General features: G+C 31.5%; 2 protein-coding genes across 3 annotated transcripts; one reads left to right on the top strand and one right to left on the bottom strand.

Annotated features, from left to right (window-relative positions):
• Window positions 1–818: 818 nt before the first annotated feature.
• LOC117172114 lies at window positions 819–1,839 on the bottom strand. The gene is made up of 2 exons (XM_033359902.1): window positions 1,744–1,839; window positions 819–1,181 (listed from the first exon to the last, which is right to left on the bottom strand). Exons 1-2 carry the CDS (start codon window positions 1,790–1,792, stop codon window positions 919–921), a joined length of 312 nt encoding a protein of 103 aa, XP_033215793.1. The 5' UTR covers window positions 1,793–1,839; the 3' UTR covers window positions 819–918.
• A 14,587-nt stretch (window positions 1,840–16,426) lies between these two features.
• LOC117172077 (phospholipase A1-like) lies at window positions 16,427–25,443 on the top strand. Of its 2 annotated transcripts, none has more exons than XM_033359832.1 (4): window positions 16,427–16,731; window positions 19,679–20,275; window positions 23,783–24,025; window positions 24,930–25,443. In XM_033359832.1, the coding sequence occupies exons 1-4, from the start codon at window positions 16,596–16,598 to the stop codon at window positions 25,364–25,366; spliced, it is 1,413 nt and encodes a 470-aa protein (XP_033215723.1). In that variant the 5' UTR covers window positions 16,427–16,595; the 3' UTR covers window positions 25,367–25,443. The 2 variants fall into 2 exon arrangements, with proteins under 2 accessions (XP_033215723.1, XP_033215724.1); XM_033359833.1 differs by lacking the exon at window positions 16,427–16,731 and adding an exon at window positions 17,947–18,060.
• Window positions 25,444–26,159: the final 716 nt, after the last annotated feature.

The raw sequence follows: 26,159 nt of genomic DNA, 5'->3' as shown, positions 1-26,159 counted from the left end.
AATCTAATACCTTCTCTGATAAGAATGTACTAATTTTTTGAGCCAATAAATTATTCAATCATTATTAAGCTTCAAAGATTTAAAAATAAATTGTCATTCACAATTTTGTTTAATCAACTGTTTATATTAGATTAACAATTCAAAAAAGTACTATGTTCCTTGAAAAAAAAGCAAAACATTTTTAAAAATTTTATTTTCTTGTTTACAGACAATGGAACGCACGAGGCAGCGCATAATACCTAACATCCTCAACACTAGTTTAAAACAATTGATTACCAGCAACTGCGAAGAACGCGTCCAAAATTAATTTTAAGGTTCTTGGTTCCTTTTTTGAAAAAAATTTAGATTATTTTCAATTTAATTTTGACATTTGATTGTAATCTTGTAAGAAAAATTAAGATGTTTTATAACATGTAATGATTTTTAATAAATTGAAGTTTTAAATTCAATAAAACTCCAGAAATGGTCAATTAAAAATTAATCACTAATAGGGGAAGATGTAGTATTATAACTAAAAGATATAGTTGTTTTGTTCAATACCAATAATCATTTACGATATATACGTATAATAAGTAGAGAACAATTTTGGTAATTTTCAGGTAAAAATGAAAAAGGGGCAATCCAGAAGACAGAATGAAAATCACAAAAGTTGTAATACTGTGATCTAATACCAATAAAAAGACAAGACAACAACTGGCAGATAGCGATAGATATACTACTTTCTCTGGAATATTGCAATAATAAATCAAATGGATTGGAATAAAATGAACGTAATTTTGAGCAGATCATGGTTATATTTTCGACACAATATCACGTGATATACATAAGTTACAAATTTTTAATTTTCGTTCAAGTCTATTTTCTAGGTAGAAGCCGTTCCATAAATGCGTAATTCCTGTAGGGATTGCAATAAACTCATTAAAATCCTCTCACTGCGTCATCGTGCTCATATATGTCGTAATGAATTTTACTATATTTATGTTCAGCTTTTTTATCCTGTTTAGGTTGTCTAGTTTGTGTAGATTTACAAGCTTTTCCAGATTTTTCAAGTGATTCAGGTTTTTCAGGAGTATTGGCTTCGCCAGGCAAAACACAGTCCCTCTGGAATGGTTTCATACCTGGTAATAATTGTAACTTACTTTCATCCCAAGGGCCGCATATACGTTTTGATACAGACAACTCTGTAACAAAATAATGAGAATGATTAAATTTACAACGTAAAGAAGTGACTTCAATTGAAATAATATATAGTTTTATTCAATTATAATCAAATTCCAGTAATCATATTCAAACTCTCTTTTCACTATTCTAATCCGGAAAACCACTCTAATTAAATTCTGCGAAAGAAATTCATCAACGCGCAGAAAATCCAGAAGATACTATTTTTTAGCCATAAATGAAACAAAACGCACCAAAAACATTTGTCAACTGCATTAGGTACTACATTCTTTCGTCAAAGTTATTAGGCCCTGGCTACGTGTACCGAAAGTTCGGAAAAAATAGCCGTTTTTCAGTACGAATAGAGGGAGCTGGAAAAGGGGCTATTTTTAACGAAATTTCTGTACGAATTGCCGAATTTTGGTATAGACACTCCCACATTTGTACAGAAATTTCGGTACACGTAGATGGTTCCTAGTTTTTAACTATCTGAAGTATTTTATGTACTAAAACTGCTGCACTGGATAGAGATGTTCTCCTATTTATCGGAAAAACGATTTTTTATTTAATTTAAATGTTACTCACGAATGAGGACCACAGAGATAAGAAACAAAGAAGCAAAAATGAACTTCATGTTAAGTAAAAGAATCTGTTTTTCTGGGACTGTTCTAAATGTAACTAATAACATTTCGCAAGTCTACAGGCCTATATATCTATAGAAGCATCTAGATTAATATTACTCAGTAAAACCGGGTTCGATTACCGAGAATCAGTGAGAAGAATAAGATTTATTGCCTACATACTGGCACATCATAAATTTGGATTGTTTGCTTATCATACGTCAAAATTGTATGATTTCACAATTTGACTAATACAGGACACAAAGACACAAAGCTTGGCTTGATTAATAAGCAAACCGCATCAAAGTTTACTTATTACTTATTAGATAGATAGACGCGTCCGTAGGAAAGAATTTTTGGGTTTGCTCGAGTCGTAAATAGTTTCTGTATCGATGTACTTATATGACGTAACACATTTTTCTTTTCTTTACATCGTTGTATCGCTTTGGGCTTTGAGGCAACTTCAATTTCGTCTTTATTTAAATAAAAGAAAAACGCGTTAAGTATCGCCCTTGAATGAAAATGATGAAACAATCTTTGACAGAAAAAATATGTTCGAGGAACCTATGCTAGAGTAGGTCACAAAAATTTCTAAATGTTTTATATAATTTATAATAAGTGATTAGAAATAACAATTTACGCTGTGAGAAGACTAAACTATTTATTTAATATTGCTATTATGAAAATGTCGATAAAATCCATTACTTAGTTGATTGTAATGTTTTAAAGAAAAAATCTCTCGATTTCTGAATAGGTCATGGCTTCTTTTAGAAAGATTAGAGTGGACACATCACATACTAACATTTATAGTAAAAACATTTTATCGATGATTAGTACAATTACTTGCTTAAAATTGTAATAGGAAAGTCATGTTGTTGGTGATAATGCTCCTAATCAGTTTTTCTTGTACCTCTCATTTATTACTTTTCATATTTAGATAAAATTCCTTCCAATTGTATTCAATATTGAAGCCAATATTGTGATTAAAGTTGTAAGAACAATTTTTCTTGAATATTGCAATTATTCAAAGTGAACTACTTTTAAAAGTAACCTCCTGTTACATAGTGTCACCAAATTTAATTAGAAATAATACACAATAATAAATAACACAATACATAATAAATAAATACGCAAACAAAATCAATTTTGCTTACCATTCGGTTCGAAAAATGACAACTTCAGTATGCTCATTAACAAATCTGTATAAAGTATGTTGCAAAGTGATAGTCGACCAGCTGCAGTCCACAGTGGTAGTTTGGATACCAAATATTCAAGAAAATATTCGATAGATTGTTTACACTTCTTTAAAAGTAATTACAGGTTTACATGAGTCGTACTCTTGTAAAAATTATTATTTTTAACAAATATTTTTACCTCACTCTGTATTAAAATAAACTGGATTGAGTATGAGCAAGTGTTATCCAGTAATGCACAGGACTCTGAAAACAATTTTTAAAATTTATGTCGTTATATTTTTATTACTCCACTATTACTAAATTTCACTGTTGTATACAATTCATGAAATAATATGTGGGCATTCTCACTACCAAAACTAACTTTTTTGCAGGTATATGGTATTCTGAAATTAGTGTTAGATTCACACTTTGTTTTTACTGTGTAATGGACGGTATGCAGTTACGTAAGGGGACATTAAGCTGGATAAATTCCCGAGATTTTAGAACCAAAATTAACACTCTAACTTGTAATTCTACGGAAGTGTCACTCGCTGATTTGGATGAAACTTTGCAAATTTGTATAGTTTTGGAAAACAGTCAATACGTTTTTTTTATTCGGCAAATTTTCAAGTTTAAGGGTAGGAACCACCCCTTGCTCAACGTGGCCAGATGGTCGTATTTCTAACAGTCGGGTTTGAATTGGGCAATTCAAACATGATTTCAATTTCCGTTCATGGAACAAGGAATCATTGTGCATGACTAACAGCAATTCACCTACGATTATGATTTCTAGTAGAATAGAATTATACCTGATGATTAATAGAGAATAAGGTGTGAAAATTAAAAAAGATGTCTGAAAATAAAACAGAAAATGATTGTGAGAAGATATGAATGATTAAGAATAACAAAAAAGAGAAAAAAAGAAGAAGTGGTAATAGATACTCGCCACCTCCTCGTTGGTTATTTCTGTGTTTGGTGAAGAGCGAGGTAGAATTTGTTGACATCGATAACTCTAGACTGATAATCGTCGGTATTGATTAAGGATATATGACAATTTCGAGATTTTTAATTTTGTAATTTTGACCTTAAATTTGAATTTAGAAACATTGGCAACTGCTTAGAAGCATTTTAGTATCCGAATCACTCGACGAATTCTAATTTGAGTGAAGCAACACTCCTATGACACGGAGGAGAGCGCCATTTTGGATTCGCAATCTTGAATTTTGTGTTTTCGATCTTAAGTTTGAATTCAGCAATATATCCAAATCAGATTGTGACACTTCCGTAGCATTACTAGTGGTTTAGTTTTTCTAGTGATAAATTGAGAAACGAATACCTGAGGTTTTTTTTAAAATTAGAACTTCGAAAATTCGTTTTTGGAGGAAAACTTGGCGAGTGCCAAAAATACACGTCTGCAACTTTTGCGTATGAAAATGGCAGCCGGTTTCCACGATATAATATTGGGAAAAAAATCAATAAGGTGGCCGCGTCAAATTTGTTTAAAAACATTTTCAGGTTTCAACTTTATATGGTTCGCGCGCCCAGATTTTTCCCCGACATTCTTCAGACCTTAACTAAGAGATCTATTTAATGGCAGAACATTAGCATAATGGAAAATCCTCGGCAGAAATTATCTAGTGGAAAATGTCAACCTAATTATAAATGCATGACTGTTCGCTCGGTTTTTGCCAGTCAGCGTGAGGCATGGAAGTTTAGCGAACAATTGTGTATTCGTAATTAAGCAGACATTTTCCACTAAATTATTTCTGCCGAGGATTTTCCATTATGCTAAAGTTCAGCCATTAACAAAGCTCTTAGTTAAGCTCTGAAAATTGTCGGGAAAAAAGCTGAGCGCGCGAACCGTATAAAGTTGGGGGGGGGGGGGTCCGGGACTTTTCATTCGCTTTTTCCAAGGGTTTTCCAAACGACTAAACTTCTGCCATTGCTTCACCGCTCTTAGTTGAAACCCGAAGAATGTTCGTAGAAAACCGGCTGCCATTTTCATACGCAAAAGTTTTAGACTAGCAGAGTAGCCATTTGATCATGTATTCATGTTTTTCTTACAGCTTTTGAGCTTTGATCTTGGGCACCGAATCGAGGCTGTTTTATGTAGCTAGCTCTTGGACTATTAGAGCTCAAATATTAACGCGATTTTGCCGGGAGCGGATGAAATATTCTAGAATGTCACCCGCTCCCGGTGAAATCCCACGGTTGTCCTTATAACAAACTTTGAACTATATTCTTTACTTAATCGTCTTGACTCATTGAATTTTTATGTATGCGTAAAATCGTCCAATAACTATTGACGCGTAACGCCTTGTCTGGTAGCAGCCGGTAACTACTACTTTCGCAGTAGTGTTTAATGTCGTTTTTTAATTTCAAGGCCGCCGTCCGTAGAGCAGAATTCACTAAATTAAAACTTATCAGATTTTCATACTTTTTTGAGAATTTTGGGCTTGTAAGCTATACCAAATTTTCTGCTATATTAATTTTGGGCTTATTAACGTATAACAATTTGACCTTTAAAATTAGCATTCATGCATAAAGCTATAATTTTTTCTTCTCTCAATTTTCAAAATCAAAGTCGGAGGACTCGATTTTTTCCCGAGAATTATTCAAACATTGCTCATGTACAAACAGTACGCACTTTAATAAAAGACGTACATCACGATTGACTTCACTGGACCTCAAAAAAAAAGATAAACAAGACAGCAATTAACAATTATTTAACGAAGAAAATTTACAGCTAGAAAAATGTATTTTTATTATTAATATATTATTAAACACTCAATAATTTCTGCGGGAAATTAAATGTGTAGAGTTCAACGTCAAAAGCTTAAAGTATAGACTTAGTGTGCGTGGTTCATCATGTGTAGAGCTGTTGTGTGTAGAACTGATACTCAGCCATATATACTGAAAACTTTTACATATATTAATTTTAATTTGCAACATTTTTATCAATTTAATTCAAATTTTCGAAATCGACTTTCTTGCATATTTTACCCTTTAAAAATACAATGGTTGGACCAGTGGCGTACCTACGAAATTTTCTGCCCGGGGCCAAAAATAATTTGCTACCCATAATCCTCAAATCTGCATTCATTTCAAAGATCGTTTTGCTGTCCCATGCGTTTGCGCCCGGGGCAGCGGCCCCCTTTGACTGCCCCCAGCTACGCCACTGGGTTGGACAAGTGAAAAAACGCTTGTTTTAATTGTTACGTGCTTTTTTCACACATACAGACTATTGGAATAAGTTTCAGTTTTTGAAAAAATCCTCGTATTGAAGTTGAAACATCCAACTCTTACAGAAAGTGTAAAAATACACATTTTATCGAAATAAGTCTGGGTTCTCCAGTATATTTTGGGGCTAATCCAGTAGATTCCACAAGAACACGATATCCGACCTGTGCAGAAAATGTATCAAATATGTCTTCTTGTGCGAAAAGTATCGTGTTAGGAACACAGAAAAAACTGGGGGTTCGTTAATGTTGCAATGCAAGTAAAAATTGGCATCCTTTAGAACTGAGCCTCCAATAGTACTTTTTCTGATAGTTCCTTTTTCTTTCGTCGAAATCCTATAAATGGCGATATAAAAAACATATCTGCAGTCGAAAAATGTTCTAAAAATAACCTTAACTACTGTCACATGTCATATTCATTATCTAAATTCCAAACATGACTAATCAGCGCAATTTTAGCGTCTGCAGGTATTAAATTTTTACCAGTTAAATGCCATTAAATCTACGCAGTGCATTTAAAAAGTTCGGTAACTGATTTTTATTTAAGCGTACTTAAGGCAATACAGTTTAGTCTCTGCATGGAATAATAAACCTGGTTCATTCTGTGTCTAGCACTCTTTGTTTCGTCGCAATTACTTAAGTCTCTTGTGTACAGTGTACGTAGGAAATTATTAAGATTTTTTAGTTTGTCACATTTTCGGGATGGAACAAAGAACCGCGATTAGGTTTTTTTTCAAACCAGGCAAAAGTGCTTTAGAAACATGTAATACATTATAATGATCTTCAAAAAAGTAGGGCTGTCACCATCGCATTAAATAAAATCTGTTGCCGTCAAAACATTCTGCTATTTCTCTTTCTCTAATAACGTTTCAATAGTCAGTAGGCGATTGTCTGCAAGGAGTGCACGCAAATGTTCAACATTCTCATCGGTGCCGCTTGAGATGGGAAGCCCTTATCTCGGATCATCTTCAAGCGATTCCCGGCTAACCTTAAAAGCGCGCGTACTACTTGAAAAGTTTGGTTGTAACGAGGAACCTATTTCTGCAAGCAGTTTGTAAAATATTGTCACAAACTAAAAAATCGCATTAACTTTGGGCGCCTCTGGAAAAATGTATCCCAGATGTATAGTGTATGTAGCCCAGGTGTATATGCACCAGGTGTAAAAAAACACGTATTTCCGGGATTCAAGTAAAAACGCCGGGGCTAATTTCCCCTTCAAATAAATAAAGATAGATGCAAGTAAAATGATAAATTAGTGATCTTTTATTTCACCCTTGCCGATCTTTAATTTCTTACATGCACATATTACTCCCAGCTTTTTTGCCTGAACGCTTTTTACGTTTTGTTTTTTCTGTGTAATTTTTCGAGGAACCTAAATGAAACCAATGATCAAAATGTAATAAGACACACGTTTTCTGGGTAAATGTAGTTTAAATTACACCGAACTCTCGCTTTCAGTTCAGTGTCGGAAGTTGCCTTCAAATAGCCTTGGACTGAATTCGAAGGGATCGAAATATAAACAGTCAGGGCCGCCTGAACCGTTTCCAATTGGAATGCATGCTATTGCGCAATATATTTAACTGAATACTTGTGCACTGAGGCCCTTCGAAGATGACAGTCGTAACTGATCTCGCCCTGCTTCCCTGAGAAACTGCGGGCGCCATCAGTTCTAGAAAGGCCGAAAACGGAGTGACTAAAAGCGAGAGTCGAGTGTATTTTAAGCTCCCTCGAGTGTTCTCCTCGGGGAAACGACTTCTTGAAAGTGTATAGTCTGTTACCTATTAAATTATCTCTTATTGACCAGGATAAGTACGTTAGGGTAATCAAAAAAGCTATATATTCATTAAAATGGATCCCCTAACAATTATTCCTTTTGTTATTAAAACGATTCCCAAAGTTTGGAAGAAATAAAAAATATATATTGAGATATATATAAATACACTATTTCTGCAAAAATGCTCATTTTATTTTATTTTCATTTCTGCTCTTATAATGGATATTTTTCTTTGAATACATTCATTGTTTTATTTTTAGTGAAATACGTTAAACATATTCTTGGCAGAAGTTTAAACACATATTTAGGTGTCCCTTAAGCCAATTTTTTCAAAAACTTGCTTATTTCATTTTAATTCCCGCTGGTAATCGAATCCCTCACTTCAGCATACATGCATTTGAGTATTTTGAATGATAAAATAAAATAATACATTAACACCCAGAATTGAACAAGACATTTTTTGAAAACATGGACTTTTTTCAATAAAGCACTGTAAAAAATAAAGTTAAAAAAAGCCAGAATTGATAATTTTCAGGAGTAATTAGCGATAAAAAGATGCTTTGACTTGAAAAAGTAACGCTTCACCAGAACTTCTACATAACTTATTGTCCGTCACTTCTGAGAATTCAAAAAAATATTGGTTAAATGTGTAAGTAATAAGATTCTTTTTTTATTCAATTTTTATAATGAAATTCAAGAAAAATTCTTATATTGTCTATGCTTATTTCAGGATTCACGTTGCTACTTAGAAGCAAACATTAAAACGCCTATCTCATCACCGGTTACCTTCAGAACACATTTTATAAATGACGGATATGAAAAGTGTTTTCAAATCATATTCAAGACTGCAATATTATTTTAAACACCTAATTAATTTAATTTTTTAATTTGTAGAATAAATTTAAAAATATCAAAAAACGCCGTTTTATTTGTTTTGGATCCCTAAATTCTAAACTTATAATTTCAATATCCAAATTTATATTAATAAATTACTATAAATTGAAACAAATCAATTACTTTTTTTGATGCTTTTATGCCTTTTTTCAAACTATTTTTAATTGTGATAACATATCTATTTATAAGTTTTCCAATTTTCAACACTGTATCTCAACTAAAACGCGTTTCAATATTAAAACTGTGCAGGTTGTTGTGAAAGGAATTCTCATATGAAATATGAATTGTGATATGAAATAATTTTTTTTTGAAGGAATGTATTTAACTGGAAATTTCATTCTACTAGGGCATTTAAGCTTATTTAAAAATATGAAACTGGGTTGAAGCCGAAATTGTATAGTACTGATATTTTATTGCATAGTGGCGAACAATCAGAATACATTAAAATTGGTTCATATTTTAAAATGAAAACATCTCAGTTTAAATATTTGGACCCCTGATATTATTAACATTCTTAAATTATCAAACTCTCAAATACAAAATACGAAATTATTCTACTGAGATTACTTCCGTTGATTACTTCCAACTGAGGTAAACTTTCCGTGGTTACAGGCCTGCAAAGTGCTGCCTTTGTCGGAGGCCACCGGAGATATCTGCGATTTATTACGGAAAGTTTACCTCAGTTTGGTCTATCCACTCCTTGTGTACCCTGCTTGACCGATTAACTGTAACATTTTGTAACCTCAGTTTATTCGTAGAAGTTAAAAATCTGTATGTCAAATTGAAATTGGAAATCGTACAAATTTATATGAAATATAAAATCATTTTAATTCGTACACATTTTTCAAGTTAAAGGGCTTCAAAATTGAATGTCAATTTCCAATAATGATATATCTGTAATAGGGCATCCTGATTAAAGTTCTCAAATTTCAGTCTATTCTCATACATAAAATTACTGAAATTTCAACAACAATTCAACGATTTTTGCACAATTTTAAGTTTAAAGGAGTCTAAATTTCAAATATTTCAACATTAAAAATATTTCTTAAAATCTTCCAATATAAAATATTTGAAAAATTCGTGAAGACTCATTTGAAAAATGTCAAAGTTTTTGATTTCAAGATATTTAAGATTTTTCAAACAATCAATTGAAATATAAATTAAAAATTCATTCCCCTACTTGAATTCCTGCGATCCCGTTTCTAAAGTCTCTTAGGCCTCATTTAAAAAATTGGTTTAAGCACCCTATTATACCTGCGGAACAGTTTTTAACATTTTTGCTTGACCCATTTTCAATTCCAACTCGACCCTGTAGGGTAAGGGGAGGCAGCACCAACCAGTGGGGCAAAGGTACTTTGCATCAAATAAATCTATTTTATCAGAGAGATAGTATTACTTGCGAAAATCTTGAAAATTGACGTTGCAACAGAAAAATTATTCAGAAAACAGTTTTTACCACGAAAAAATGGAAGTTTCGCTGAGGCCTGGCCAGGGGGGCGGTCCCGACGAAAATAATATTTACAAGTGCTTAGGTGATACCATGGACATCGGAAACAAGGGACTAGGCATGCCATTGCGGGGGTGATGCAATGAGGGGGGAGGTCCAACACCTTTTGATGTCCCGCGAAAAACATGGCAGCGCCCACATGTTTATATTTTCATGCACAGTTTGCGGCAAAAATGCTCGTGCACATAATCAAATAGCACATCGTAAGATGGCGGCTCTCTCCACTCATGGAATTCTCCCCCCTCCCGTGGATTCAACCCCGCTCGCAAAGTTAGGATGGCATGCCTAGTCCCGTGTTTCCTATGTCCATGGGAAGAAACTATTAAATATTTTTATTATCAATCCGGTCGGTATGCAGGATTCTTTTATTGGTACGGCAGAAACATTGCGTAAAGTCCGTTTCTAGTAGAATGTCAACGAATAAGAGGTTATATTACAGTTGTCTCTATTTTTATTTAAAATATCTTATTCATCTTGTTGGATATATTTAAAGGTAATTTTTACAGTACATAAAATACCACAGAAGCAAACCATCACATTTTCTCATCTTTAAATATTTTGATTTTCATAAAAAGCCTTCATAAAGAAGCCCCTCACCTGAGGGCAAAGCCGATGAAATACAGCTTGTTAGAAATAATTAAATTACCAAATCATTGTTTTTTCTATGTAATTAATACTTATAGAAATATGATATAAAATATTGTAGAATTCGAAATGAGAAAAATGGATCAATTCAACATCTCATTAACTTTAAAAAAATCATTGTTAACTAGTTGGCGCTGCCCCCCCCCCCTCCCTTATCCTGTCCTCAATATTAAGTCAGATGCGAACTGAGTATGCTTATTTTTAATGAAGTAATGCCTACATACATAAAATTAATTACAAAGACTTAATACATAATTATGGTTTATTCGACAATTTAAAATCATTGTCTAGCGAACGCGAGTTACTTCGTAATACATCTTTTAAATTATAATTCCTGAATAAACCAAAGTCAATGTATTATTTTTCTCAATGTAATAATAATTACTTATGATTGCTTACCGTTTTTGATACTTTAATCCAACTTCAGATGAAAAATTATATCTAAATTTCTTTAATGTTTTTCTTTCTCATCAATTCAAGAAAAGCTAGCCTTTTCTGAATTAATTACACACTAGATGAATTTCAGATGTAATCTTTTTCGCTTAAAAATTTTTCAAATGGTTTAAGCAATTAATAACACAAGCCCACAAAAAAAAAGTTGTCTGCACGAGACAAGTAACTAGGCTAACCTTATGGATTTTGAGCCGCTGAATTCGAATATGGTCTTAGAATTTACACTACACGTCCCAGTTTTCCCCTAGATGCAAAAAGTAGGGAAAAGCCTAGAGATTTTCTTGTCACACAGGCGATACAAAAAATTTGTCAGCACGAGAGTAGTGACTAGGTTACTCTTATGGATTTTGAGCTGCTAAATCCAAATCTGACCTTAGAATTTCTCCTACACGTCTCAGTTTTCCCTTAGATGCAGAAAATAGGGAAAACCCTACGGATATTCTGGATATTATTTTGATAATACCAGTATACGGAAGAATAAACGAACTGGTATCATATTCTTATGTGTTGGGACTCGTAAAGACCAAATTCATCCACAAAAATTCCCTAGTGTGTTTTCCGTTTTCCCTAGCTAGGATAAATCTAGGGAAATTCAAGGTCTTGCGCATGTTGTACTGGCTTATAAATCAAAAAATAAGAAAAATGCTATTTCCTCTGCAGTTTTGCGCTCTCAATCTAAATTTGATCACTAAATCTTTTGAGCATTTACCATTTTTTCCCTAGATGCAAAAAGTAGGGAAAGCCTAGAGATTTTCTGTTCACACAGGTCATAAGAAAATTTGCACGCAAGAAACAAGTGACTAGGCTAACCTAATGGATTTTGAGCCACTGAATCCAATTCTAGCCTCAGAATTTCTCGTACACGTCTCAGTTTTTCCCTAGTTACCGAAAATAGGCAAAAACCTAGGGATATTCTGGACCTTATTTTGATAATACTAGTATAAGCGAAAATAGACACATGGATGTTATATTTTCAAGTGTCGCGACTTATAGAGACTCAATTTATACACAGACATTCTCTAGTGTGTCTTGTGTTTCCCCTAGCTTGGGTAATTCTATGGAAATTGAAGATCTTTCTCATAGAATATAGATTCGTATGGGGGGGGGATGCCATATCCTTTGCAGATTTGCTTGCTTAATCCAAATTTCACCCCAAATTTTTCGGGCTTGTTCCATTTTGTCTTTAGATGCAAAATGTGAAGAAAAGCCTAGGGAATTTCTGGTCACACAGGCCCACCAAAAATAAGTTGCACGGGACATGTGACTGATTTCGCACGCAAAACTGTAAAGGATATTAGGTTTTCTTTCCCCGTGTAAATCTATATAATCTGAGAAAGACCTTTAATTCCCCTAGAATTACTCAAGCTAGGAGAAATAGAAGGCATACTAAAGAATTTCTGTTTACACATTAAGTCTCTAAAAGTCGTCGCACTTAACAATATAATATCAATGTGTCTTTTTTCGCGCATACTGGTATTATCAAAATAACGTGCAAATTATCCCTAGGGTTTTCCTTATTTTCTGCATCTAGAGGAATCCATAAGGGTAGCTTAGTTACTTGTCTCGTGCAGAAAAATTGTTTGTATGGCCTGTGTGACCAGAAAATCTCGAAGCTTTTCCCTACTTTTTGCATCCAAGGAAAAACTGAGACGTGTAGGACAAATTTTGAAGCCATATTTGAATTCAGCGGCTTAAAATCCATAAGAGTAGCCTAGTCACTTGTTTTATGCAGGCAAATTTTTTGTAAGGTCTGCGTGACTAGAAAATCCCTAAGCTTTTACCTACTTTTTCATCTAGGGGAAAACTCAGACGTGTAGGACCAATTCTGAGGCCATATTCAGATTCAGCGGCTCAAAATCCATAAGGCTAGCCTGATCACTTGTCTCGTGCAGACAACTTTTTTTGTGGGCCTGTGTAATTATTCACTTTTCTGTCTTTTTATTGAAGAGGAAAAGAAATTATAGTTTTTTCATATCGCTTACAATATGTTTCTTATTTTTAATTAGTTTATTCTTTAAGAATTTAAACCTATTTTTTTAAACATTTGTACAGTATAAATTATTAATAATAAGCTTCTTATGATATTATAATAATTACATAAATTAATGGCACAGCTTAACTCTTGTTCAGCTTTTTTATGAATAGAAACAACACAAAAATTCAAAATTGTTAAAACAATTGCAAAAAGCCTTCAACAAAAATCTTGCTCCTAATTATTATTCATTAGGTAAGTCATTAATTTAAGAAAATAATAAGTCTTCAAAATTTAATGGAGGAAATAAATATTTAATCAAATAAAAATTTTTGAACAAATTTCAAACTAGTATTTTCTAATGGGGGGAAAACTAACAAAAAGCTACCCCACCCTCGCTGGGTGAAGTTAATTTGGCTTGCCCCTGGCTTTATTCTTTCCATATTACTTCTGTGACTTCCGTGTATCCTACCTTTTGCGATGACTTTCAGGTTCTAGCTCTCCTGCGGCTAGAATCAGCGGTAAATAAAAAATAACAAAAACCCAAAATAAGACAACACTTATTTTACTGTTTTGACAAAAATTTCATGTTCATAACGTTCTTTGTCGATAGAATGTCCATGGAGGCTTGAAACACTCCCTGTCAAGGTTAATATAATTTTTCTCTTTCGGAATATGCCAAAAGATTAAGAAAATGTTGCAAAATTAAACAAAATAGCGGCAAATTAATCTGAAATTTTTAAAACTTGACTTTATTAAAAACTGTAACTTTTTTAAAATCTTTTTAACATATTGGTACGCCAAAATTCTGTAAGTTTCATGCAAGCAAAACTATTTTTCTGATCAAGAGATTTTTTTCAAAAAATCGAATTTTCGAGTTTCTCTTACAAATGACAGATGGGCAATCAAAAAATCTCAAAACAATCTAAGCTTGAATGTACAAAATACAAAATATCTCTTGGATGTATACAAGCATTGTAAAATTGTGTAAAGTTAAGAAAGTGGGATTTTATATTTAATTCAAATTTGTCTTTTCGGCTGAATTTTCAAAACATTAAAAGTTGATTTTATATAAAACCCGATTTTTATATTTTTCTTGTGAAAAATAGCTGCTGTTTCGTTTACGTTTTGACATATGGTTAATTTTCTAGCCGGTTTCGAAAGAGAATGATTAACATAACCGCAGAGTCAGGAAGGAAAGCCTAAGTATCACAATTAGGTCAAAAGTTATAAAGGTCTAAAGAAAAAATAAATTATTTAAAGATCCCTGAAATTGCTAATATGTACTGGACATTTTAGAGGCGAATTATGTTGTGACTTGCATTTTTCTCCGATTTGGCCATATGAGTCCGAAGCTTTAAAATTGAAGAAAACAGTGAGAACTTAAAATTAATTAGCCTTCGCTAGAGCCTCAGTCTTTCTGGTCTTGATTCCTTCAAAGGAGCTGAACATTCCGCAAGGAAACAAATTTCGACAAAAAATTTAATTGTTAAACAATTAATAAATGTCTTTAAAAATAAATAATAAATAAACCAAATAAAACTAATTCATAATATTACAGACATTTTTTAAAATCTTGTCTTTAGCAAGAATCTTACATAAAACTGCTATTTTGCATTTTCCAGGACATTTTTGAGGTACAGGCAAAATAAAAAGTTACATTTCGTCGTCATGTAGTTATACTGCGCCATGTCCACTTGTTGAAAATTTTGAACCATGAGTTATTTTTAGGCTCAAGTAAGTATTATTAATTTTGTTTCTAAATAATTGTTCCCCCGAAATTTACTCACTAAGCTGCTGCAGTAAATATTTAAATTAGTGACATTAATTAAAAGACAGAATTGTATTAGACCATGTACTTTTTTGCATTGTATTAAAATTTGGGTTAATATGTTCTTGATCACGCATTATTTTCACCTATACACTCATTTTGACATCTAACGACATTTTAATAGAGTATAATATGATTAAACTTTTAACCTCATTTTCTCAGTCTGACAGTTGAGAGACATGGCATAGTATAACTTAAGGTCGATAATCAGTGAAAATGATTCCGTGAACATTCCTTAAAGGTGTCTGAAATTTCATTTTCTAAAAGTTAATAACAATTAGTTGCTTTTCTCATTTTTCCGATAACATAACTTTTTTTAAACATCTTACTTACTCGTTTTGCAGTGATAAAAATATGAAATAAATTTAAGTTGTAATCTACACATAGAATTTATTTCCACGTGTCAAACCACTCAAATTAATTTTAAGATTAACGAGTTTATTTTTTTTACTCTCTTTGAGCACTTGTTCCTTATATAAATACAAAAAATTTTAAAGAAAGGCATGATGATAGTGTACATTTTTTTTCGATTTGTATGCAAAATTTCTCTACATATATTAAAGTTTGCCTTGCCTGGACAATTTGGAGAGAGGCTTACGAAAGACTTGCAGATTGCTTTATTTACTTTATCCCAAACCAGGGCCGTCTGCAAGATTGTCTCCTTTCCAATGCATATTGAGTAATATGAAAGAATCGACAAGGTAAAATTAGTGCTAAAAATGGATCGAGTATTGAGCTAGGTTATGAAATATTACTCAAGTGCCACTAAAAAAGACAATTCATCAGTCGTAAAAAAATCGATTTCTTTTTAAACAGTACCGATGATTTTTAACAAAGAAATTTGTAAAAAGCCAATGTAAAGACTTTAACAATATACAAGAAAAACTGTGCATAATTTTATTTCCATTTATTAAGAAAATCCAACCCAAAACAATAATAGAATAGATTTCTCGTAACAAAAAATTGTTTTTTTATCTACCATTGAACACCTAGTATGCAATGCTTTTAAAATGTATAATATTCTGTACAGTTCATGTCTTATATAAACATAATATCCTATTTGCATTCGTAATAGGACATATAGCTTTGCTCATTATCAGATACTCATGTATGCATTTTCTTATGTACAATTCATTTGTTTCATATGCATAGTATAAACAAGTGTATTTAAAAAATTTTTGGGCGGAATAACAGTAATTGGAAGTGCATGCTACTATATAATTACTGACATACAGAAGATATTTTGAGACAAGATAGGTCACTGCCAAGCAAAATGTGACGGTCGCCTTTTTTCGCATGCAAGTTGAATTATAGATAACACACATAAATGAATGCACTACTAGGAGTGAACCATTTTACCCAATCTCTCTTGTCGATGAGGTACAATTTCAGAATTGGTATTATTGGTCTCAAAATGAGAAAAGTATTACTAATCTTTCTACTGATTTGTGCACTGAGTATTGGTGAGTCTTCCTTATATATTTATAATAGAATTACAAGGTGTTTGAAAAACTTAATTTTAAAAATTCGCTGTCATTTGCCTGATTCATTCCTGGCCAAATTTTTATTTTCCCTTACCATTAATATTCAAAGACAAAATTTATTTATTTATTTCAACCAAAAAATATGACTTTGGAACAAAATACTTGAATTTTCTACCTATAAAGATGAATTTTTGACCTACTAATCGAACTTTCATGCACGCAATACTCAACTTCAACCAAAAACAGTTGAATATTTAAACCGAAAAGTTGAATTTTCAACAAGTAGATGATAGTTGAACGAAGAAATATAGATGTTTAACAAAATAATACAATTATCAACTAAGGAGTAGAATCTGCAGCAAAATAATTAAAATTTCAACGAAATAGATGAATTTTTAAACAAATAGTTGAGTTTTTAAACTACAAAAATGTATGCTCAACCAGAAAAACGAATTTTCAACTCAAATTATAGGTCTATAAGCAGATAAATGTATATTAGACAAATTAGTTTAACTTTGAAAAATAACTACAAAGACGCATTTTCAACAAAATAGTTTAATATTCAACCAAAGTGATGAATTTTCAACTAAAAATTATGAATCTTTAATCAAAATAAAATATATTTTTAACAAGCTAGTTCAACTTTCAATAAAGTTGTATTTTCCAACCTAAAAGATGATTTTTCAATAAAGAAGTTCGTTTCTAACCAAAAAGTTGCATTTTTGACCAAAAAAGAGAACATTTCAACCAACAAGATTATAACATTTCTTACCAAAAAGGAAGACTTTAAACTTAAAAATATAAATTTTTTACTAAAATGGAAACGTTACAACTTCACATTAGGCAAGTCATTTCAAACCAAACGAAAAACCAATTTTCGATCAAATAGTTAATTTTTTAATAAAAGAGATCTACCTTAAACAACAAAAACAACATTTTTTACAAAATCGTTCAACTTATACCCAAGTATTTGACTTTTTAATTTAAACAGAAAATCAACATTTAACCAAAAATGGAAAAGTTGATTTTTCAGATTCAAACATTTAGTTTTATGGGAGTTATTCAAATTGCGCATATATGCGTGATTATCAGTTTGGACACGGATGTTTTCTAGGCATATTTATGCGTCATTTCATATAATTATGCTAGGAATTTACCATTTTAGTCTCTATCGCTCGTCGATGAGGTACCCTTTCTGAATTGGGCATATTAAACTAAATTGATTTTACATCATGGCAAATTGTATTATTAATATAAAAATGAGAAAACTATTAGTAATCTTTTCACTTGTTTGTGCGTTGAGTGTTGGTAAGTCTTTATTATATATAATAGAATTACAGGGTGGCAGAAAAACTTAATTTTCAACATTCCCTTATTTTTCCCTGATATTTCCCTAGCCAATTTTTCATTTTCCATGACTATTAATTTAATATTCAAAGACCAGAATTTTAGTCTTGCACAATTTTTAACACGGGATCTTTCATAAACGAAAAGTAACAATTTCTAGCCAACACTAAGGGCTACTGCGGCGACTGAGCAACGTTCACTATTTCCAATTTTCTGGATTTTTATTTAAAAAGCTTATAATTTTTCTAAATAATTGCGTGCATTAGATTGAAGTGGATTATTCGGCATCTCATGCGGTGGTTATAACTTATCTATAATTATTAGAAACCGAGACAATTATAAAAATAAAAATAAATTAATTGCAGAAATTGGTCGGAAAAAACACTTGGCTGTTAAAGAATTAGAATGACAAAATGTCTTAACAGTTGAAGTTCTTATAAAAAAAAAGATTACTTCTAAACAAAAAACAATAATTTTCAACAAAATAGTTAGGTTTTTAGTCAAATACTTCAATCGTCTATCTCCAAAGATGAATTTTCAACCAAACAGTCGAATTTCCATTCACAAAAGATTTATCTTCAACCAGGATCAGTTGAATTGTCAACGAAAAGATACATTCTCAAGGGAAAAAAATAGCTTAAATTTAAACCAAAATACAAACGAATTTTTAACAAAATAGTTCAATTTTGAACCGAAGAGTTAAATTTTTAACAAAATAATTAAATGTTCAACAAAGTACATAAATTTTTAACCAAATAGTTGAATTGATAACCTACAAAGAGTAATTCTCAACCGGAAAGACAAATGTGCAACAAAACACATGAATTTTCAAACAAATAGTTGAACTTTCAACTAAAAAAGATAAAATTTCAACTAAAAATGCAAAAGTAAAATTTTAATAAAAAAAGAATAATTTCAAATACACACAACAAAAAAGTGTGAGGAATCAAAAAAGTATACACTATACAGCATTGTTTAATTGGTCTCCTTGATTTCCCGGTTTTTCCTGATCTGCGGCCACATTGAATTACTACATTGATAGGATTGCAACCATAGACGATTATTTCAATCTACAGCATATGCCGCTCTTTAAATCGCCATTTAGTTATTTTAAAATTCTAATTGCAAACTATGCCCCAGTCGATTTGGGAATTTTATGACTACGAAGGATCTGGAATTGGACGACAAAGGCTATCGATCAAAGATTATAGCTCATAGGTCAGAATTAAAATTTCAGGTGTTGTATATTAAGTGAAAGGTTAAATTCAACGGTCAAAGGTATCAATAATAGACAAGAGTCAAAAGTCAGCGAATATAGTCCAAATTCCAGCTGCCAAATGGCATAGGTCAAATACCAAAATTTAAATGTCAGGTGGTAGAGGCGTAGGTTCAAAGTAAAATATCAATAGTTATACGTAAAAGGTTAACACTAACAGGCCAAGGACAAAAAGTCAGGGGTCAGATATACATTCCGGGCGGATCGGATGATCATGCGAGTGTTCCGATATAGCCTACCAAGTCCTCAAATTTGAAAAATTAATTAACCAAATTAATTCTTTCATACTTATTATATTTTCAGTTCAGAGCTATCGTCGACACAAGAGGTCAATATTATCGAGTAGACCTAAAGAAATTGTATCATTGAATCCTTGGAATGTAAAAAGCCTCACCTCTAAAATAACTCCAGTACCCTCAGTTCAGCCAGTAGATGTAAATAACTTGGGGCGCGCAAATGAAACAAACCATGATTTAAGTGGTATAATAGGCTTAGGTGGAACACCATATGGCAACCAAAGTGGTTTAGGTGCATTATCAGGTGGATTAACAAGTGGCCTAGATGACATAAATCCATTACCTCTGATAAAATTTCTCACTGACCAGATCAGTTTTTTCAAGGACAAGATAATGTATATTTATGACGACCAAGAACGCCCAGTCCAACTGAAATTGGAGATTCCTGATTTTAACTTACTAAATCTTTGGCCAAATTTGAATGAAAAAGTTACGTTTTTATTGTACGACAATCAAGGAGGAAATAATAGTTTCGATATCTTGAAAGTGGATGATAATGATGCATTAAAAAAAAGTCGATTTAATCCAAAAAAGCCTACAGTCTTTATTACTCATGGATTTTTGGCATCCAGTAATGGCACATCTGTAACTATGGTTCGAGATGGTAAGAATTTACTAACCTGCGCTATACAAATTTCTTATAGTAGTTAGGTATATAGATTCTGTAATTTGCGATGTAATTTGTCAATAAATTTTTTAATATGTAAATGAGTAACCTTTTTCATGTTTAATTTAAAATTCAGAGCATTTTTTTATTAATTATGTCTTTATTAAAATAATAAAATGAATTAAATACATAACATATAATAGAGAAAATTAGAAATTAACTTTTTCAGAGACAAAAATAATATTTTTTAAACACTTATTTATGTTTAAGCTTAAACAGATTCACTATCTACGTTTTTCAATGTCAAGGACATTTTATGTGGCGTCGTAAATCGCGTTTAAAGAACTTTCGAATAAGATATACACAAATACATAATTATTTGTGTGTAATTAACTATATCAGCAAACTTGGAAATTTTATCTACAGAAACCTGATAGTTCTATCGCCAGTACGTTGAGGAAATGAATTTAAACCTTTTAAATTGCCCATTTATTTTGATAAAGAAACAGTTATTCTTACAATAAGAAAATATTTTAATAGACTATTTCAATACTTTATGTACATTATACAATTTTAAATATTAAAAATAATTCTTCAGGAATCTTATAAGATGTTGTAAAAATATAATGATCAGTACTTAAAATTAAATATACAATATTCCAAAGAATTTAACCAGAATGCATGGATTTGATTAAATCTCTGAAAATTAAAAAGATTTTGTGGAATTTCGAATATTTCTAGAAATTTAAATGGTTCTTTTCATAGAACTTCAATGGATACGTGCAATTTAATTTATGTGAAAGCTATTTCAAATTACTTTTATGTACTTCAATAGACTTTTCGCAAATATATATTTATGTATTTTAAAGGATTCCAAAGAATTTTAAGAAATTAAAAAAATTTGAAGGAATGACAAAGAATTTTGTAGCATTTTCAAAGATTTTAAGATAAAGCAAAGAATTTCAGAAGATTTAGGGGATTTCATAGACTCTTCAATTATTACAAAGGATTTATGGTATTTTAAAATATTATAAAAATGACTAATTATTTAAGAAAATTCACAAGAATTTCAGCTTACTTCAAAAACTTCAAGGGATTTCAAAGAATTTTTTAAGATCTCTAAATATTTTCAGCTCGATTTTAAGGAATTCGTAGAGAATTTTAGACAGTAAATTACATTAAATTCGATGTCTAGGGATTTCTACAGTGATTCCAAAGTTTTTAAGGTATTTCAAAGGAATTCGCAAGGTTTAAAGGATTTTGTTGAATCTGCAAAAATTTCAAGTATTTCTTAAGATCCAAAGCGGGTAAAATATTGTAAGGGGTTTCTATGGGTGTCCATAGAATTACGGATTTTAAAGATGTTAATGGATTTAAAATTACATCAAGAGAATGCACACAGTTTTTATGTGTAAAGTTTATTTGTGCAAAATCGCTATTTTTGTGTACTCTTTTATATGAGACAATGAGATTATAAAGGTAGTTTATTAAAATATATTATCTGTCGTTAAGAAAGTAAAACATTTTAGATAGATCATTTTAAAGAGACACATCCACCCCGCTTTTCGGTCAATAACTTAGGGCCTACCTACTTATTTTTTAACAATCTCGAGCCTATACATATTACACTGATCATTATAGGGTCACACTGCATACGGGCGTGAGTGCCAAATTTTCGAAAATAGTTTTATTAGCCTAAACCACTTGTTTCCCCCCAACTTGCGTCCCTGTAGAAGATTTTGTTCCAGTTCGACCCCAAAGTAAGCCTAGGAAAAAAGTCAGTGAATACGAGCATAAGTGACATGCTTCATAATGTGGTTTTACTGTGGCATCATTAATTTTCAAAACACGTGTTGATTCTGGTTTTTTTAAGTTTCTCCGTCAAAAATTATGAATTCTTGGAAAGAAATAATTCTTGCAAAATTTACTTTTTGTGTGTCAAAATTGAAGCTTTCTGGTGCGCGCCAATCTTTCACCAGGGCTTTCTGGCACATGATTATCTTTTTTTAAATCGTTCTTTTTGCAGTTCAATACAGCTACCAATAGCTTAAAAGTACTATTTGGTTTTTCTCTTAGATTCGAAAATTAAACAGTTACACAACTTTGTATGTGTCAAAATTGAAGCTTTCTGGTACGCGACGATCTTCGACCAGGGCTTACCCGCACATTGCTATATTTTTTAAAGTGCTCATTTTGCGGTTCAATAGAGCTATCCAACAGCTCAAAAGTACTTTCCTGTCTTTTTTTCATTAAAAATTAAACAATTACGCAATATTTCATGTTTAAAAATAAAAGTTAGTGGGGACACGCTGTACCTTTGACAAACGTTGTCTCGGAGAACGATGCTTTTTCAGGATTTTCGTTTCATGGTTTGGTAAAGCCTAACAGTACCTCGATTTTTTTTCATTTTTTGTTGAAAATTATTTGCGTGAAAGTCAGGCAGTTTTTTAGTTCTTCAGTAAAATTCGTATTTTGGCACTTACGCCCGTATGCAGTGTGTCCCTTCAATTATAGATATATGATTAGAGGTATAAAATTTAGCAGGTACAGTACATTAACTTTTTTCTGTTTGCTCACGTTTTTTCATTGTTATATTTTATTATTAATATCGCTACTGTATTTAAACATTTTTTCTAATATTTAGGTTAAAAGCATTCTTCTTGTAATTTTTGCAATATACATTTATGCATTTTGAGTCTGAGCAATTCTTTAGTTAAAAACCAGACTTTCTCTTAGTATGTATTATTTAGCAGTATTTTTTACAACATAGCAATGTGCTAAAACGATTCTTTTTTACATATTAAAAATAATATATTCATTTTTTTTTAATTTTGAGTTTTAATATAATGTGTTCTTCCCAGGAAAAAAGAAACCATTGAAAAGACGACTGTGTGAATTGCGTATCTATCATTCGCAGATTCAAAAAGTTAAAACTGAATCGGTTTGCGAATATGTGAATCGGTCATTTTTTCAATCAGCTTCGAATCTGCCATGTACTTTAATGACCATTTCAAGCAAATTCATATTGAATCGGTTTCCCTCTGCTTGAATGAGCACGCATTTTTTAAGGTTGAGCTGTCATATTTCACAGAATTTCTGAAATTGCTAATTCATCGAAAAATTAAATCTAATCATGCGCAAGGTTACTATATTCCTTTTGCTATTTCAGTTCTAGTTGGTATAAAAGCTTTTTTGCGGCATATAAGTTAGTCAAAAAAATAATAACGACTAAAAGTCTTTAAAAAAAACAATAGCTAGCAATCTGCAATTCAAGTGACAGAGACAGTGACCTTCGAAACCCATTCAACACAAGTGAATGGATTTTTGTCTCCTGGGTTAACAATCATAAACAAATATAATCCTTGATTTGAAATTTAAAGATGAGGTTATTATAAATTGTTTCTCTATCATAAAGGATATTTAAGAAGTTTTTAATTAAGTTATTTTAACCGTTTAAGTTCAGTGCGAAGTGGTTTATAAAAATGTAAATCTTCTATTTTGCAGCTTATCTTAAAACACGGGATTATAATATAATCGCTGTTAATTGGAGTCCATTGGCAGTTGGGTCATATACAGTCGCTAGACTTATGGTACCTAGAGTTGGAACTCACATCGGAAATATGATTAATTTTCTATATAAAAACGGAATGAATCCCAACACAACAACCTTGATTGGTCATTCTCTTGGTGCACACGTTATGGGACTCGCAGGACAAGCTGCAACTCAAAAAGTAAATCATACAATAGGTATGTATACATTTTTTCCACGAGTAATTCAAATTATTATACGATAAAAAATTTAAACAATCAAAGTATTCAACAATTAAATAACCTAATTAACTAAAAACCAAATTTCTCATAATTTAAAAAAACTAAGTCTTCAAAAAATCAACGGTTTTAATGAAAATAAACAAAGCTGCAAAAACTCTACCAAAAATAAATTATTTTAAAGATTTCCTAAATACACGCCAATCATGCGTAAAACATAAATAAATTTAAATTTTACATCGAAAGAATTATAAACTTCTACTACATTTTATTAATTTTGTTTAACATAAGGCTTTTAAATTTCGATCAAATTTATATTTTTCTCCAAAATAGTTGGTTATACAAAATCTTACGTAACCAAATTCAAACTTGGATGAAAATTGAAAAACAGGCTTTGTTAAGAAAAAGAATGTAATCCAGTGATTATTACCCTGAGAGATATCTTTTGTACCTTTTTTCCGTTGGACCTAAAAAACTTTGCTGTTTTCGATCCGTCCTATAATAGTGATAGAAATCTTTCTATTTTAATCAAAGGGGCAAGAATTAAAATACATGACATAATAAAATACAATAGAATCGAATAGAAATCAATACAACTCTACATCAGAAGCGTCTAATAAAATATATGGTGTAGGGGGAGATAGAATTATATGTACAACATGCTGAAAAATAAAAATAAACAGTACATTTGGTAAAAAGATATTTTAAAATAAAAAGAGAAAGAAACAAGGTAGTTTTGATTCGCCTGAATAAAATTTAATAGCATTTCGGGCAAAAAATCACTCGTGCCTCCTTCAAAGCCTATTTTATATACATTTTATAATTATCATAAATATAACAAATTTAACATTGTCAATTTCTATTTTCAAATTCTTGATTGCAGCCTTAGATCCAGCATGGCCACTTTTTGTTTTGCTTCCTTATGATCAAAGAATTTCCCATGATGATGCCCAATATGTAGAGGTTATTCACACCAATGGTGGATTGTTGGGCCTGCCAGAGACCACTGGTCATTATGATTTTTACCCTAATGGTGGATTCTTCCAAAAAGGTTGTGATGGAGATTTCTTTACGGGATGTTCTCACAGTCGAGCCTGGAAATATCTGGTCGAACAAATAGAAGGGGAAGGTTCGGATTATTATGCAGTTGAATGTGATTCATATACGAAATTCGAAAAAGGAATTTGTTCAAATAACCAAAATGTAACAATCATGGGTGCTCTGGATAGAATCTACGCAGCTAAAGGAAGATATTACCTTGATACGAACGACAAGGAACCTTTTGGTTTAGGTCTCATTTTTCAGGGACTTTCTGATTAAATTTTGTAATTTGATAAACATTTGGTGCAAGGTTGAGTAGCAAAGAAATGAAGAAGAAATCTTAATGATTGATTCAATAAGTTTATTTTTTGTCAATAATTTGAAAATTTTCATTTGTTGACAATCTTTGGTTTCCTTTTCCTTTTGTGTAATATACTTCGAGCCCTATATATTAAATATTCAGCATTCAGGATTGAAATATAAAATTAAATTGATTCTTAAGAGCTTTTATATTATAATTAGTTTTGGTAACATTCATATCCACCCACAAAATTTCATACATAATTCCATTCGCTATAAAAAGTACCGCTGATTTTAAATCTTCGTAGATCACTTTCACATACGGCTAATCTATCACGTGGCCTTCAGTGAGTCCACTTATAAGAGCAATCCATGAACGGATAATTACCCTCAGGGGATCTCTATCCAATACCGAGGCGACACAAAAACTTTTGTCCAATAATAAATCTTTAGAAACACTTTTTTAATAGTTTTACAAAACAAAAAATGAGAGTAAGAAAAAGATCCGATATCACCTTTCGCATGAGATTTCCAGGTTGAAATCAAGGGGGGGCGGAGTAATCCCTATTATGCATTATTAGGCATAATTATATCACTAATAAACATATATTACGACACTGCTAATCAAGATCAGATGAAAAAGCTGTTGATAATATATGATTTATAATTATAATGAAACAATCAATTTTAATTTCAGCATCAGATGAATTAAAATGTATACCGCAAATAAATTGAAATGTCTAATCATAAATTAAACTGTCAAAGTGTTTTT

The sequence above is a fragment of the Belonocnema kinseyi genome, chromosome 4, assembly GCF_010883055.1.
Source record: "Belonocnema kinseyi isolate 2016_QV_RU_SX_M_011 chromosome 4, B_treatae_v1, whole genome shotgun sequence".
NCBI lineage: Eukaryota > Metazoa > Arthropoda > Insecta > Hymenoptera > Cynipidae > Belonocnema > Belonocnema kinseyi.
Note: the sequence above shows the minus strand (reverse complement) of the source record. Positions and strands in the feature narration are given on the sequence as shown.